Here is a 15,532-nt window from a genome sequence, read left to right on the forward strand (position 1 = left end):
TATGACTACATAGATTTTTACAGAGATCTGGGAGCTGAAACAAAAATTGGCTTTTCATCCAGTAAACGAAGGATCACATCTCTTACCAAATCCCTAGGAAGGAGTTTTCTGGAAAGACATGCTGTGCATATGGAAGAGGAGCTTGTCTCATGGCTGTTCCAGGGAGAAGACTCATGCAAAGTTTTTTTTTTTGTCACCTGAACCAAACCAATTTTCATCTTCTCCTCTTACAGCTCCTTCTGGGTTATCACTCCTGTAGCCAGGAGCAATGAGGGAGGTTGAGGTGCCTCAGACCTGTCCTTATACAGTTGCTGTTTGATGCAGCTCTCCCAAGCTACGAAGCCCTGTGTGTCCCTTTAATAGCGCAGGCTATTTTTAGCCTTTGGGCACAAGCCAGTGCCAGTCATGTCACTCTGGTGGGGGCTGTGGAAAGTGGTTTCATGCATAGCTGTCTTGTTCTCTCTGCAGAACAAAGCATCCGTGTTCTATAATTGTACTGGGAAGCTAATAAAAGCTTTCCATACAAACCTCAAAATTCAATTAGTGCTGGTTTTGTGACTTCGACCCTGAAGACAGATACGGGCTTAGCTTCTGACCAGCAGAATGTTGCCAGCTCAGCCAAGCTGGCTGCTCACAGCGCCTGGCGTCTCTCTCATTCTTGTGTGTTAAGACTGCTAGTCATGGCATCATGTTTACAAATAGATGCTCACCCGGAGAATTGAGGCTGTCTGGCTTTGCATCTCATTGCTCTGTTTTTTTCTGGCACCATTGGCAGAAAGACTTTCCATACAGTTGGATCCTAGAGAAGTACTGTTTGTGCACAAAAGGTGACTCATGATATTGTAGTCTCAACACTTATAAGGTTATATCTGGCAGGGGGCTGGGGAACCCTTATCTGCTCTCAAGCATTATTAAATCCCAGCCATATCAAAAGTTTCCTCCCCAGGGAGGAAAACTGCATAAGCGTTTCCTTACTGTTAGCTCCATGTCCTCTTCATCTTTTTCCTTTGTGGGCTTCTCTGGCTCCTCCGGCTCCTTCTCTTGGAGATGAATCTCCTGGGCCTGAGTCATATAGGGCATGTCATCTTTGTTCTTGAACTCCAAGCTGAGAATTGAAGGAGGAAGTAGAATTCCCAGAATTACCTAAAGTAATAATAATGATAATAATAATAATCACATTTAAAGGATTAAGATTAGGGTGGTTGCTTAGAATCAGAAAGCTGGGATGTGGCCTATGTGTGTGTGTTTGTGCACACACATGCACATGCACAGGGGTTGTATTTACAGTACAGGGATGTGGATATTTGGAAATTTAAGCACATGATAAAAGGATATATATATTTTTGGCCCATCTACGATAAATCTTAACCTACTAATTCTTACTTTCTTGGGGAAAACTGAGTAAAGGGAGTTTATCCAAGGTGGAAAAACATAAGATTTCCATTTAGTTATTAAACAGCACTTGGCTTTGTGAAAGTCACTTCATACACATGTACTGGTGTTTATTTGTGAATGTATCAAGTAGAGTTGATATGTTAGCTGATGAGTTCCATAAAGAAATGCTTTCTAAATTGACCTTGAAGGCACATACAGAGAATCATTTTATCTACTGTACAACATTCTGCTGGCATTAGCTAATATACAACAGAATCCCCCCCCCCCCGGAGATCTCAGTATTCATCAAGAATTGCTGTTCTTCTTGCACAGAAGCCCCAGGAAGACCAGCGCTGCATTGCTTTCATGTGTAAACACTGTATGTGAGTCTCAGTGTCAGGATGCTCATTGTATAGACCTTTCTCATGGCAGAGCTCTCTCCGCCATTATCAAAGAACAGCGACTGCTTCTTCTTCTCTCAATTCTAAAATGGCCCCAGTGCACAAGGTTCCCAAGGATGAGCCTCCTTGAAGACATGCACTGAGGGGAGGGACTTAGATCCTGAAGGGTCAGTGAATATCATGGATAGCCAGGCCTTGAAATATTCATGGGAACTTAAAAAAAGAGGGGGGGGGAGAAATGACTCTGAATTATAGGTGTTTTGGGAAGCTCAAATGGCATGCTGGCAATCTTTATAGGGTGTAATGCCCTGTCCTCAGAGCTGAGAAATGGCTCGGCTCTCCACCTGAGGCCAGATTAGGTCACTACCAGCAGCGTGATTCTGGGATGTAGTACCTGACCCACTTCATAGAGACCTTCTTGTAACCTTGGACCAAGAGCCCACAAGAAAGGTAGAGTATGGCAGACAGTGTTGATCCAGTAAAAGTGCAGTCAGAGAGGGTCGGATGCAGTATGTCAAGAGAGCTTATGCATATCAAGAGCAACATGGTCATGACATCATACTCCATGCTCACAACTTGTTAAGGGAGTATATTTTAGCCAATCTTACGACATGCACAAAATGGGTGACTGCAAGATGATGAATATGCCGATTTGCTTGACTCTGGTGGTTATACATACTCTGTGTATGTTAAGGCACCATGTTGTTATCTTAAATATACATGTAATTAAAGGCTGCCATCAGAAAAATGAACGGAAACCATCACTCTCCCATCTTCTCTTGATCATTTATATCCATTTCCCCCTTTAATCTTTTCATTTTAATGTTTTCCTTGAAGATCATTCAAAAAGGATTAGAAGAAGCAAACACTGGGCTGAGTGTGTAGCTCAAAGGTAGAGAACTTGCCCGGCTTGTGTGGGGCCCTGAGATCCTCTGAGAAACTACAAACAAATGTGGCAAAGTCTACAACCCAACTTTTCGTTCTTAAGAACAAGTCCCTTTATCATCTCTTCAATACTACAAACAATTGATTAGATGCATCCTTCTTGTTTCTCCTTAACTGAATTTTCATTCTGGGCTGAGGTTGTGCAAACTGGTCTGGGACTTTCGTTTCTTCATTTGAGAACAGAGCAGAGACTAGGGATGAAGCTCACTGTCACATGTGAGGTTCTGGGTTTGATTTGCAAACATTTTTTTTGAAATGTTTGTGTTTCATTTTTGGAAAAAGTGAATCATGTCTTGATAAACAAATCTATCTCAATTTTATCTTAAATATCGTAAGCACATACTATAGAGCCCATGCCTCTATGATATGACACAATGCAAAGCCAGCCTGGGTGGGACCAGACCTTCTAGGGCACTGAAGGATGGCTTAGGTGAGAGTCCTGTGGCAGCAGAGGTATGTCAGAGCATACGGTGGCCCCTATGGGATCTGTGTGTTCTCTGCATTTTGGAATCTGAGAGAAGAGTTTGTTTTGGTAAGCCTTGAGATCAGCCCTCAAGACTCCCAATCCAAGGCATGTGCAGATAGAGGCAGAAAAATCATTAAGTCAATAACTAGAGCATATGTATGTAGCTTGCTTTCTCACATGTGACAGACCTCATGACTCTAAATGAAAATCACATCTCTAGGGAGATCCTAGTGAATAGCGGTGGGTTAACACCACCTCCCAACAGAAGACAACCCCTAGACCCACCACAGATTTCCTTGGAAAACCACAACTAACCCTTGGATTCTATGGTAACGGATCCCTTTTGGGTATGCTGACCTTGAGGCCTGAGTTCTTTCTCATCCGGAGCCGTCCCATCCACATGTCCGTAAGTAACATCTGGCTGCACGTGTGTGCAATGAAGTCACGGTGCTTGGCAGCCACAGCCAGCTGCAGGCATGTGGCATTACTCCAGTTCTTCAGCTCATACGTCAGCAGCTTCATGGCCAGCTGCTCATCCTGTTTGTAGGACTGGTCCAGGAGCTCCACAGCCAGCTGGCCAAAGTCCCTGAAAGACAATGTTCAGGAGGCACTGTCAGGTCAACGTGGAGGGAGATGGCCATGAACAGAGTTGGGGCCCCACTGTTCAAGTATAGAAGGCAGCTTGCTGTGTGGGGTAGCTGTTTCGTGTAAGGTCTACTCTACTCATAAGCCCATCCAGCCAACATCCTTTAAGCATTCTTTCTGTGACAGATACCATGTCCAGAACTGAAGATGTCAGTTAAAGCTGGACTCCTGCACTCAAGGCCCCCAATTCAGGGTGTGTCAAGGAAGAGGCAGAACAATCCACCAATGACTAGGTGTAGCATGTCTTCTTAAATAAGACAGACTTCAAGTTCAAAGCCGGTTCTTGCCAACCATGTATGAACTTGGCCAAGTTCCCTAAGTTTTCTGAGATAATTTCCTCAGTGGGATGAAATGCATGGTGATGTGACCTGTTGCGTGAGGGCACAGGAGAGGATGAACCAAGTCTGTGTAATGTCTCCACACCTCTAGGCAGCACTGTGCACCATAAGGGTAAATTACTCATGCCTACCCTCTGTGTGTCCTAGTGAGGTGACTCTGTTACAGTATGAAGTTTTATGAAGCCCAGAGCTTCTCGAATTTGGAGTCTACTTTTCCCTCTCCCCCCCAACCCTCCTCATGTCCTGGCTGGCCAACCTGGAGTTGTGGTTCAGCTCCTGGGAAATGTCATCAACCATGTCATTCTCAGAAGCCTCGTGAGCCATGGCCTTGCAGAGCTTGCAGGCCACCAGGGCTTTGGCCATGGCCTCCTCTCCGTGTTGCCAGAAGAACAGGGCCATCTTCTGTCTCTTCATGAGGACGGCCCACACCATCAGCTCATGGAAGGGGAATGGAAAGTGGTTGATCTCAGGGTCATCCAAGTCGATGTCCACCTCTTCCTCACGTTTCTTAGTTGTTTTCCGTCCTCTCCTCAAGGGAATATCATCCTGCAGTCGTAGAGAGACACATACAGGCTGAGTCTGAAGTGAATCCGACTAGTGCAGGACCCACGCTATGCATACCTTCCACGGGCTAGAACCACACTGAAATGAACCAGCCCAGCTCTGATCCTAAAGAGACTCACAAGCTCCTTCAGGGGCTAATTAAGACTTAGCAAATGCGTACTCAGGTACGGACATGTCAGTTTACTCTATACTTAAAAAAAAACAAAAACAAAAACAAAACAAAAACAAGAGACATTTTCTAAGCAGCAGGAGGATGGTGGGTTCGAGGCCAGGCTGGGCTACATAATGAGAGTTTTGTCTTTAAAAATCCCAAAACATATTTTCAAAGGCCATTTTATTTCCTTCCTTTTTTGGTTTGTTTCTTTACTTTTGTCCATTTCGCCTTCCACAGGTGTGGCTGTCTCTATTCCATGATGGACAGCACTGGCATGTTTATTATTTATTTTCTGAAGAAAGCAAGGATAATCTCTACTTGTGTTTTCACAGAACAACAATAAACAATGAGCCAAAGATGGGAACACAGACACTCACATCCTGCATCCCTATTAGATGCTTCTGTGGCACTCTTTTGGTTTGTTGCCATTGCAAAGATCTAGAATTGATTTTGCCTGTGGAGTTTATACACTTGGTTTTCAAGTCAGTCTTTACCACAGGATTTACTTCTGTTTGTTTTTTTTTTCCCCCCACAATGCTCACATAAATTCAGTGTGGAATTTTAAAAGCTACTGTGAGCTGCCACCATGGCACTTGGAAAAAAAATCTTTATTTCCTCATTTTAGATTCATGCACTAAGCCTTATTTTTAAAATGAACTCATATCTTTTAAATATGTGAGAAAGAATAATCGACGCTAATAATTTGAGCAAACACTAACCTCCATTCCCAGCAGTTTCAAGGCTTTGGGCTGTTTAAAAAAATGTTGTGAACAAAGTTAGATCTTGTTTTCATTGAGGTAAGAAACGAATGCTACTAAAATGCAAATAAATAATATAAGAACTCTACTGTACCATACAGCATTAATTTTTATGTCACTAAGTAAACACAATGAAAGGAACACATTTTTAGAAATTCTAGGAGAGTTGAGGATGCTGGGATTTTGGTGAAGCACAGAGGATTAGAAAACTAAAGAGATGTAATTGAAGGCTTATTAATGACTTTTGTGGACCAAACTGTCTCTCCCTTTCCTAGAACCATCCTGCTTGATTGGTACCTCCAGGACATTCAGCACTTGAGAGAATATTATGGTCCGAATGTTCTCCTCCCCATGCCCATCATGTGATGAAATTCTAGCTGACAAGGTATTGGTATTGGGGCGGAAATTTGGAGTATAGTGTTAGGTCATTACAAAAGACACCTCCCGTAAGAAATTTGTGTCTTTAACAAGAAGACTATTGGGAGCTTGTTTGCCTTTTCCCGTGTGAAGACACAGCCAGAAAGGAGAAAACAGGCCCTTTACATATATCCTCAATCTGTCAGAACCTGCGGTTGGACTTAGAGCCACGAGAGACACACTGACGCTGCTTATATGCTCCTTAGCCCATGGTGTCTTGTCACAGCAGTGTTAGCAGAGAAGACAGATGAAAAATGAAACAATCAACAGATCAAACTGATATTTCTGAAACCTCTGGAAAACCTCTATTATCTGGGGGTATGATTCAAAAGGTTTGTTTAGATGCTTGCTCTAGCTGTCTTCCGGTCCTGCGCAGTAGAGCAAGGGATCATGAGTCAGTGCAGGTGCTGACAGTGGCAGAAGTGACTCCATGGTACGGTACACAGGTATCAACTTCCCTGGCCATGCTGGGAGCGTGTAAAATGGGCGCAAATGAAGGTCACTTGGGAATTATAGAGCTTGCTTTGTATTGACGAAGGGGAGAACAACATTACAGCCTGTGGGCCAGGATCTGTGTTTCTAAGTGCAACAAAACAGTGGGTGTCATTTTGGATGCTTCTGAGGACACAAGAATTATCAGAATTATCAGAATTGTGAACCGACAGACGGTTCCTGCGAGTGTGATTCGATTATGTACGTTGGAATAGCCTGGAGCTGGTCTCCCTCCTTTTCTCTTTTGGCTTCTGAAATGAGGACGTCTACATTTTTTGTCTTCATTCCAACTTTTTTTTTTTTTAACCTCTCTCTTGGTTTTCTAATAGACCACAAAATACTTTTCATTAGTGAAAAACATTGTTAAAAATTAAAAAAAAATCAGAAAACATAAACTACACAAAATAAAGGGAAAATCACAATACCCCCAATACTAAGAAAATCATGTAAATTATTTAAAAGAGAAAAAAATTGCATTATGCCCATTACCAGCAGAGACAGCAGCTCTAGGGATGTCATATCTCAGGGCCCCCCAGCCTGGGTCAGAAAGTAAAGCCCATGCTATGTTTGTAGAAACAATGTGCCTTTGAGATTCTACCCTGTTTATGAAAGCACCTGCAGCCCAAAGCTGTGGGGAGGCCTCAGCGCCACAGGAATAATGGCAATGGAGATGCTTGGATGCTGTTCTTGGATCCCACTGCTAGGCACAAAAGAAACCAACCAAGCAACATAATAACAAATCCTAAACATCTTCACTTAAGAGTGTCCTCAAGATGTAAACAATGTAACCATTGGCTAAATTGACCCACAAGGACATGTTCTAAATATGCCCAATTACGATCTTGTGGGATATAAGATGAAGCTGTCCCGCTTCGACCACTTTTGCCATAGACCGACCAAATGAGGCTCCAGAAAAAGCACAGATTTTTTTTTTCTTTCTGGAATTGAATTGCAGGCATAAAAAAGCAAAACAACTCCCTTCCCCCCAAACCCAAAAATGGAAGATCATTTTTATTTGAAGGAAAGACTAGCAGAGAGACTATGGTTACTTAGACAGCAACACTAGACAGACATTTTTAGGATGATGAAAGTGTGACTGTCATCTCAAGGAAAACAGGATAGAATTTGTTTGGCCAGTATTTTAAATTGAGTAACAATTTTCGATAGTTTGGATGGAAAAGGAGGAGAGGTGCATTTTCTGTTTTTCAACTTGTTTTCCCCTTGGAGACAAGGGGTTATACCTTAAATCTCTCCTTCCTAGTCTTCCCCAAATAGCCTAAGAACAAGCCAGAAGCTCACCCTTTTGGGGCCAAAGAGATTGTGGTAGAGGGTCCGAAAGCGCTTGCGCGTGTAGTTGCAGCGGTAAGCCCCGCCCATCAGGTACTCGATCACCAGGCCAATGTCTATCAGGCTGATTCTGTAGTCCGGGGGCAGGTTTCCCTGTGAGGGAGGAAGGGAACAACAGACAAACCCAAAAAGATGGTGTGGTTTACTATGGGTTCATTGGCATGTGTTCTGTAACTATTTTAGAGTAAAAATATATTGAAAAAAGAAACATGAATGTATTATTATGCTGGTTAATTAATTCACCTTAAAATAGATCCAACCGAAACCTGGATACTCTCGCTTGGAAAGAAGACATAAGTTAAATAAGAAGATGCGGTAATCGCCGGCAATAACAGAAAATCAAATTATTTATTCAAGTCTTCAGCTGGGGAGAAAAAAACACCAGTGTAGCAGAGAGAAACACAGGCTAGACAAGGCAAGGGCTATATCATTCCCAGCTGCTAGATGCAGGGTCCCCTGATGCTCCTGGGCCCTCTCTGTCCCTGACCCAGAAGGCAGGCCTTTTGTCTTCTCCCCACTCACAAAAGGAAGACTTCTCTCAGAAGATGAATGTCACTACCTAGGCGGGGACCACTTAGAGATCAGGTCTGCTGTAACACAAGACCTCTGTTAGCCCGTCACATACACTGGTGCTCTCCGACTCCCCCAAAATAGGAAGCAGGGACAGGATTTCACAGTGTCAGAATGGAGTTGTGTGCATATTCCGAGGAATATTCCTCGTGCTTAAAGTGTGTGTGTGTGAGTGTGTGTGTGTGTGTGTGTGTGTGTGTGTGTGTGTGTGTAACAGAAGAAATACTAACGTTGGAACAAAAAACTTACACAAAATTTGTGTGATTTTGTCACCTTTTGTTTCAGAGCAGCTTGGTATTATTGGGAGGGGGACACAGTGGAACCTAGGATTTTGTGCATACTAGATAAGCATTTTAACTAATTAATTATTAATTAATAATGCCTTTTTTTTTTTCGAGATAGGGTTTCTCTGTGAAGGCTTCGCTGTCCTAGAACTGATTCTGTAGACTAGGCTGGCCTCGAACTCACAAGATCCACCCCCCTCTGTCTTGAGACTGCTGGGATTAAAGGTGTGGGCCATTACCACTCAGCTAGGTGAGCATTTTAACACATCTCTAGTCAGAGAGTAGCAGCTCTTAAAGACCCAAAAGTGTGCTATCTCTATCTATCTATCTATCTATCTATCTATCTATCTATCTATCTATCTATCTATCTAAGTGCTGGCTCCAGGGGTGAAACATAGAGACTTGTTCTCATGGATAGTTCAAAAGAGCTAAAAGAAACTTTGAGCTTAAAGAAAATCTTGGCTCTCTTAAGGTCAAGGAAAACGGAATGCACAATGAATTCCAGAAGGCATAGGTGGCTGGCAGCTCTTATTGTCTGGCTGAATTCAGGATGCAGGTCAGCCTCCTCTGCCAGTGGGGAATTTGGTGACCATGTAGAGGTATGGACTGTATTCTGCCTATTTCAGTGTGTTGGGCCTCCGTGTGCTTCATTACCATCTCTGGGTGACTTTTGATAAAAGCCTGAATTTGTGGAACATCTTTTCCTACTTAAGGCTCAGGTGACAATGGCAGTCTACTTAAGGACCTCTAGAGTGTGATATGAGGATCTCTGTTGGTGGGAAATTAATTTAATTGGTTAAAGGAGGTTTCATTAAACCTATAGTTTTAGATTTTTTCCTGATTATTTTTATCTTTATATTTTTCTTTGCCTTTTATAATATGTGGGGTGTGGTTGGTTCCTGGAATTTCTGTTGTTGAAATATGTATCAGTTTAACAATGAAATTAGTGATGTGTTTGGGATTCAGCCTGTGCTTGTGCCTGGGCCCTTTGCGTTATATTCTCAGTAACAGAATCAAGTAGGTACCCTCTTTATCACCTCTGGTTGGGATAGCCCCAGCTCACTGGAAAACGTGACAGAAACGGTGTGGGCCACTGTATCTGGAATTCAAACGGTGTGGGCCACTGTATCTGGAACTCAGTGGCAGTTCTTGGTGTGGACGTGTGGAGGAACAGCCTTGTAAGAACTGGTTTGAGCATAAGATTTCACTGCTGGCTCCTACATCCCTCTGCTGTCCATGTATCTACTGGCTTCTGCAGCTCTAGTTGCTAGCGCCTCAAGTTCGTGTTGGGATCTAAAGTGAGCCAGATCTTGATGTTGGTTCACCATATCTCACTCAGAAATTCATTTCATTAGCTTAATTGTTCTTTGAAGAAAGGCCTTTGACACCCTCTGTCCTTTTTGCAATCTGTAATGCTTATGTACGTTACTGTTACTGTGGGAAACTCAGGTGTGAGCAACCATTTACATTCTACGAATGACCCACTGGTACTGTCTTACAGCCAATGCTGAGTGGTATTGCTTATAAATTTGATGAGTCTTTAAAATATAAGGACTGTGAGAAAAGTGGCAATAGTAAAATTTAAAGAAATAGAAAGTTAAGAGCAGATAAGGTGTTTGAAACAGAAACTTTACTTCATGAAGGGTAATTGTTGATGCATACTGCCAAGGAAGATGGTAAGCTTTCCCATGTCAGAAGCATTACCGGATATTAAGTTTGAGACAGAAGAAGGTTGTTATTTTATTTTATTTTACTTTGGGTTCTATGGGGCAAAGGAAGTGGCTTGCATTCTGTTTGACAGCAAGGCAATAATGCCCACCTAACAGAAGCCAGTGAGGGCTCCTCACCTCACCAGCATTGACTCCCTGTCCTGGTGAGGGATAGAGGGAGATCTAAGGATACAGGGAGTCCTCTCCAGAAGGACTGGAGAGAAGCTGCTCTTGTTTGTAACATCACGAAGAAGGAACGTTGACTTAAACATGTTTGAGGTCTGCCTGCAAGGCTGACAGTATCGGTTTCTGTACCTCTGTGTTTCTTGCTAGAAGAATGAAACCATTTTAGGAAAGGAGAAATAGAGTCTACAAATGAAACTGGACCTAAGTTAGGCCCCCTGAGGTAATTGTGTCCTGGGTAGGCTAAAAGGAATGGCAGCCTTGGTGCGAGATGAGGCCTATGGCCTTGGTTTGCTGTGCTCTGGTCATGAAGCATCTGGCTTTCTTAGCACAGGGTGCCATTATTGGACAGAAGGGGAGCTTGCAGGTATTCCTGTCAGGAAAGGCTGGAGACATGAGTCTCCAGGGCAAACAGCAGTGGGCTAGGCTCTGTTAGCTCGACCCCATGTGACCCTGGATCGTTTTCTGTACCGCACTTTATGTTCTAAAGTCAGATGACATGGACCACCTCCTCAGGTCCCACGTACCTCACAAAGTCCAACTGTTAACTAGCACCCATCCACTACTTTTATTTTCTAATTACCAATGGCAATTGGTCAGAGACCCCTGTGTGGAATGTTCAGGGTTGTTGTCCTGGGGTGGTGGTGGTGGTGTGGGGGGGCTGGGTGTGTTTAAGAAACTGGCAGGGTTGGATCTGTGTTTTTCCTTCACCGGCTGGGAAGGAGACAGAGAGAGTGGGTGGCACCCTGCTTGTTCATCCTTGTAGTGACAACAGCTTTCTGCAGGAGTCTTCCTTTACTTTAGGTCTTTCCAAAATGGAATTCTAAAAATTGACCCCAGAGTCATTCTTATTCTATCTGCTGTTCCTAGGCCTCTCCCCACCCTGTTGGTCATGACTTTGGTAATGGGCAAAGACTCGCGAATGATTCCCCATCTCATGCCTGAACAATACAGGGTAAGTCCCGAGATTCAAATGATTTCATAGAGAGGGTTGGGAGGCAGGTTGACAACTTGAAAATGTTGTCTTCATGCTACGAACCATTTCTCAAAGGTAGGATCTAAGTCATGCCATGCTTGAAGATGTCTTAGAGAGCAGTCCAAACACACAGGCTGCATCTGCTCTTCAACGTGAACTGTCTTTAGGTGTCAGACTTCAACTGCTTAGGGATGCAAATTCTTTTTTTTTTTTTTTTTTTCCTTTGAAACTTATAACAAGCCTTGGGTTGTGGAAAGTCTTAAATAATTGCTGCTTTTTCAGGTTCACGAAAGGCGAGTGGGGGACAGGCTTGCTGGGAGGAAAACAGTCACTAGGTAGGGGTCAGTCTGGGGAGTACTCAGGGGAAGAAAGGAGGGTACCCATGGTTTTGTAGACTAGCAAAGTAAAAAACCAGGCCATGGATTATTTTAAAAATAAAAATGTCCCTGTATATTTACAATAATTTAGTATATGGGCTTATGAAAATCTCCTCTCCTTACCCAAAGTTAAAAAACACTCTTCCTTCCTTCCTTCCTTCCTTCCTTCCTTCCTTCCTTCCTTCCTTCCTGCCTTCCTGCCTTCCTGCCTTCCTGCCTTCCTGCCTTCCTGCCTTCCTGCCTTCCTGCCTTCCTGCCTTCCTGCCTTCCTGCCTTCCTGCCTTCCTGCCTTCTTGCCTTCCTGCCTTCCTGCCTTCCTTCCTTCCTTTTTCCCTTCCTTCCCCCTTCTCTATCCCTCTCTCTTGTATTCAACAAAACTAGGTCTTAGTTCCTATATAAAGGAAGTTTAAATCATCTTTATTACACCATGGCCTCTGTATGATATTCAAGTAACCCTCCTCTGGCGGTGAAGGCTAGCACAGATAATCTGAAGTATTAGTATGTTTAATTGAAAAACGAGAAACTACTATTTAAAACACCCGGAGCCACAGATTGAGCAGACAGCTACTAAAATAGCAGATTATATCTTACAGAAGTGCAGACAGACTTAAGCCACTAGTTTAATAGGAAAGCATGAATATAGTCAATGGATTTATGCATGAAACTGCTTCATAGAATTGGTTTGGGTTATATCAGTTCAAACTTCTGGTGGGTGCAGAGTAGCGATTCTTTACCACGTTGCTTCTAGACGGTTCTCTAGATATAAAGTAATGTGAGATCTTGAGAGTAGCTTGGAAACATCTCTCATCATTCATTCTGTTGGTTCCAAAGAGCAGCTGGACATAGAGATGACTTTCTGTTTGCCTGATGGTGGTTTGATAATTATGAAATGTATTCTTGGGTTTGTAGGCATCATTTGCATTTAATTTAAAGACATATCACTAAATGCTATATTTAAATACCATATATACTATATGGATCCAGAACTGTGTTTCTAACTCATGAACATGTTTGTGTCCATATATTATTTATATTATATTATGACTACAGGTTGAAACTTTCACAGAATTATATATATGTACATATACATATATATAATTATATATATATGTATATGTACATATATGTATATGTATATATATACATACATATATATATATATATATATACACACACACAATCTATATGTGCAGGAAGAGACACTTATTAATGATCATTATATTCTTTAATTTTGAAATCAAATGTCCTAAAATATTCTTAGCATTTTTAACCTAGATTTCGAATCCCCTGAGTAACTACTTGGCCTAAATTAGAAACACTCCTGGTCACATGGGACCATAGGAAAAGTTTGTGTCCAGATGTTAATTTCTTTCTCTCCCTTTCCCTCATTTCCAGCTCATGTCACCCATGGACATAAACTGTCCACACGGTTGGTTCCTCTGAGGGTTCCCTTCAGTAGCCAGCCAGACCTTATCAGAGAGATGAGTCTTCATTTCCTGTTTCTACTTTTATTCCAGAAAAAACAAACAAACAAACAAAAAAACTAAACGCAGGCTTTGTCTCTGCCTTCATCTTACTAGTGGCCTCTTTTTGAATAAAAGGTGAGGCTGTTTCTAAGCCAGCTCAGGACTGTTGGGTGAGTTTTAAAGTCACCTCTTCCCGTTCCTAAATCAGCAAGTAAATGGGTCCTCACATAACCTTCTTCTTGCTGGATTATTTCTGCTGCCCTTAAAGGACTGCTCTTAGCGAATAGTCCTTCCCCCAATGTTTTCACCACCCTTTTCTTTCTTACTAATCTCCATTGTTCTCAAGGTATATTCACAGCTAAGAAGCTTTAAAAGGGGGAAGAAAGTACCCCAAGGATACCCCGCCTGTCTTCCAATAAGACTTGTGATGTGAGCAAATGCAAGAGGCAGCTCCAGGATAGCAGCCTTGCACAGCGGAATTCGATGGGGAAGCTAATCTGAGACATCTCGGTCATTTATACTCAAAGAACTCCAACTCCAAAATCCCCATGAAAAATCAGGCAGGACCTTACTGCTGAGGGAGGGGACAGGGAACGTGGATAAGGGACTTGTTTCAAGGCTTAGGTTGGCTGGTGTCTGGGACTCAAAGCACAGACAAATGATCAGAAAGCCCCACATTCTAGCTGGACACAGACTAGGACGAGCTGAGGAAATGGTACTGTATTTATCATTTTAGAAATGCTCAAAATAATTTATTGGACACGAGAGTCAAAAGCTTATCAAAGAGTATGTTGAATATGTGGAACCCTCACCATCTGAGATTAGGTCCCAGAAACATTGAAGCCAAGACAAATTAAGCAAAAGGGAGAATGTGTGAGGGAAATGGATTTTTTCTGAAGGCACAGATGCTACTGTGGCCTGGGATGGGCCAGACTCAGGAGAGCTGGGGTCTCACTCAGGAGAGCCGTGAGAGAGTTGGGTAAGCAAGCGGCACAGGTTGTGCTTCCTTGATTCCAAGAGTTACAGACTTTGCCCACAAATCGAGACGCTCCTTCAGTGTGGTTGTGCAGAGATGGAAGAAAGGTCTGTGGTAGCGAGGGAGAATGCTGATTTTGTTTTTGTTCTTGTATCCTTTATTCATTCTTAACAAAGGTCCAGCAGGTCAAAATAGTCCAGCTATAAGCAGTTCCCAGAGCCTCTGACATTTTGAAGAAAATATCAAAAGTTGCTAATAGTTCACTAAGGGTCAATTCTAGTCGAGACTTGATAGGAGACGATGGCCTTGTCAGGTACTTCTGATCCTCAGTTGAGAGTTAGTGCAGGGATTTCACCAAGACCCTGATATATTGAGGAGGAATTTATTTCCTTGTCTAAAACCAGAAACATGCTTGGCAAGGCCAGTCCTAACCTGGATCCGAGGCCCTGGGACAACTGAGGTTTCTAATTCTGGGAAAACCCCCTCCTTAACCCTCCTCGAAGAGCTTCAGTGATCAGCCAAGGCTGCCCTTGAAATATCCTGCATTCCCTTTGGGTAACATTGCTTGACTAGCTTCTTGCTGACTTTGTCCGACTGTGGGACAGTTTTCTCCTGACTCTATCTCATTTTTCCTCTCTGCAGACTGTATATAAGATGCTGTACTTGATAAGCTTGCTTGGCATATGATATAGCTTGCGTGTTATCTCCTGAGTCTACTTTTTCTGACCCCGTGGTCCTCCCTCTCAGGAACCACTGCCACGGAAGACTGGCCTGCTGATCCAGTCCTTGGGTCCTGGTGTATGGCTGCAGCACTCCCATGAGGTGCTGAAGGTCTACAATTTCTGTTTTGTTCTTTGGAGTTAAAGGTTCTGAAGCCAAGCTACCCTTAAAAGAGACTGTTTGGGGTAAGGGAGCAAGCCCATGCTCAGGTCAAATGTAACCTTAGCACGTTCAATTTTTAAGTTGGAATATTGTGCAAGAATATAAAGAAATTGTAATTCTGCCTCAGTTTTTTTGTGAAGAGTAAATGAATCTGGGTGTAGAGTAAATGAATCTGGGTGTAGAGTAAATGAATTTGGGTGTGTAGAAA

The 15,532-nt window shown here is 42.8% G+C and overlaps 1 protein-coding gene across 26 annotated transcripts in view; it reads right to left on the reverse strand.

Annotated features, from left to right (window-relative positions):
• Trpm3 (transient receptor potential cation channel subfamily M member 3) overlaps positions 1-15,532 on the reverse strand; it is an 886,635-nt gene that overhangs the window by 97,336 nt on the left and 773,767 nt on the right. For 10 of the 26 annotated variants that reach the window (XM_085834113.1, XM_085834107.1, XM_085834115.1 and 7 more), the window contains 6 exons: positions 8,145-8,180; positions 7,854-7,994; positions 5,607-5,636; positions 4,426-4,715; positions 3,544-3,772; positions 976-1,143 (listed from right to left, as the gene is read on the reverse strand). In XM_085834113.1, the coding sequence (XP_085690239.1) occupies positions 976-1,143; positions 3,544-3,772; positions 4,426-4,715; positions 5,607-5,636; positions 7,854-7,994; positions 8,145-8,180 (894 nt within the window). The remainder of the gene's footprint in view (positions 1-975; positions 1,144-3,543; positions 3,773-4,425; positions 4,716-5,606; positions 5,637-7,853; positions 7,995-8,144; positions 8,181-15,532) is intronic. The other 16 variants (XM_085834110.1, XM_085834116.1, XM_085834112.1 and 13 more) reach the window with 3 other exon arrangements.

The sequence above is a fragment of the Mus caroli genome, unplaced genomic scaffold (assembly GCF_978045245.1).
Source record: "Mus caroli unplaced genomic scaffold, Mus_caroli_1 scaffold_20, whole genome shotgun sequence".
Classification (NCBI taxonomy): Eukaryota; Metazoa; Chordata; class Mammalia; order Rodentia; family Muridae; genus Mus; species Mus caroli.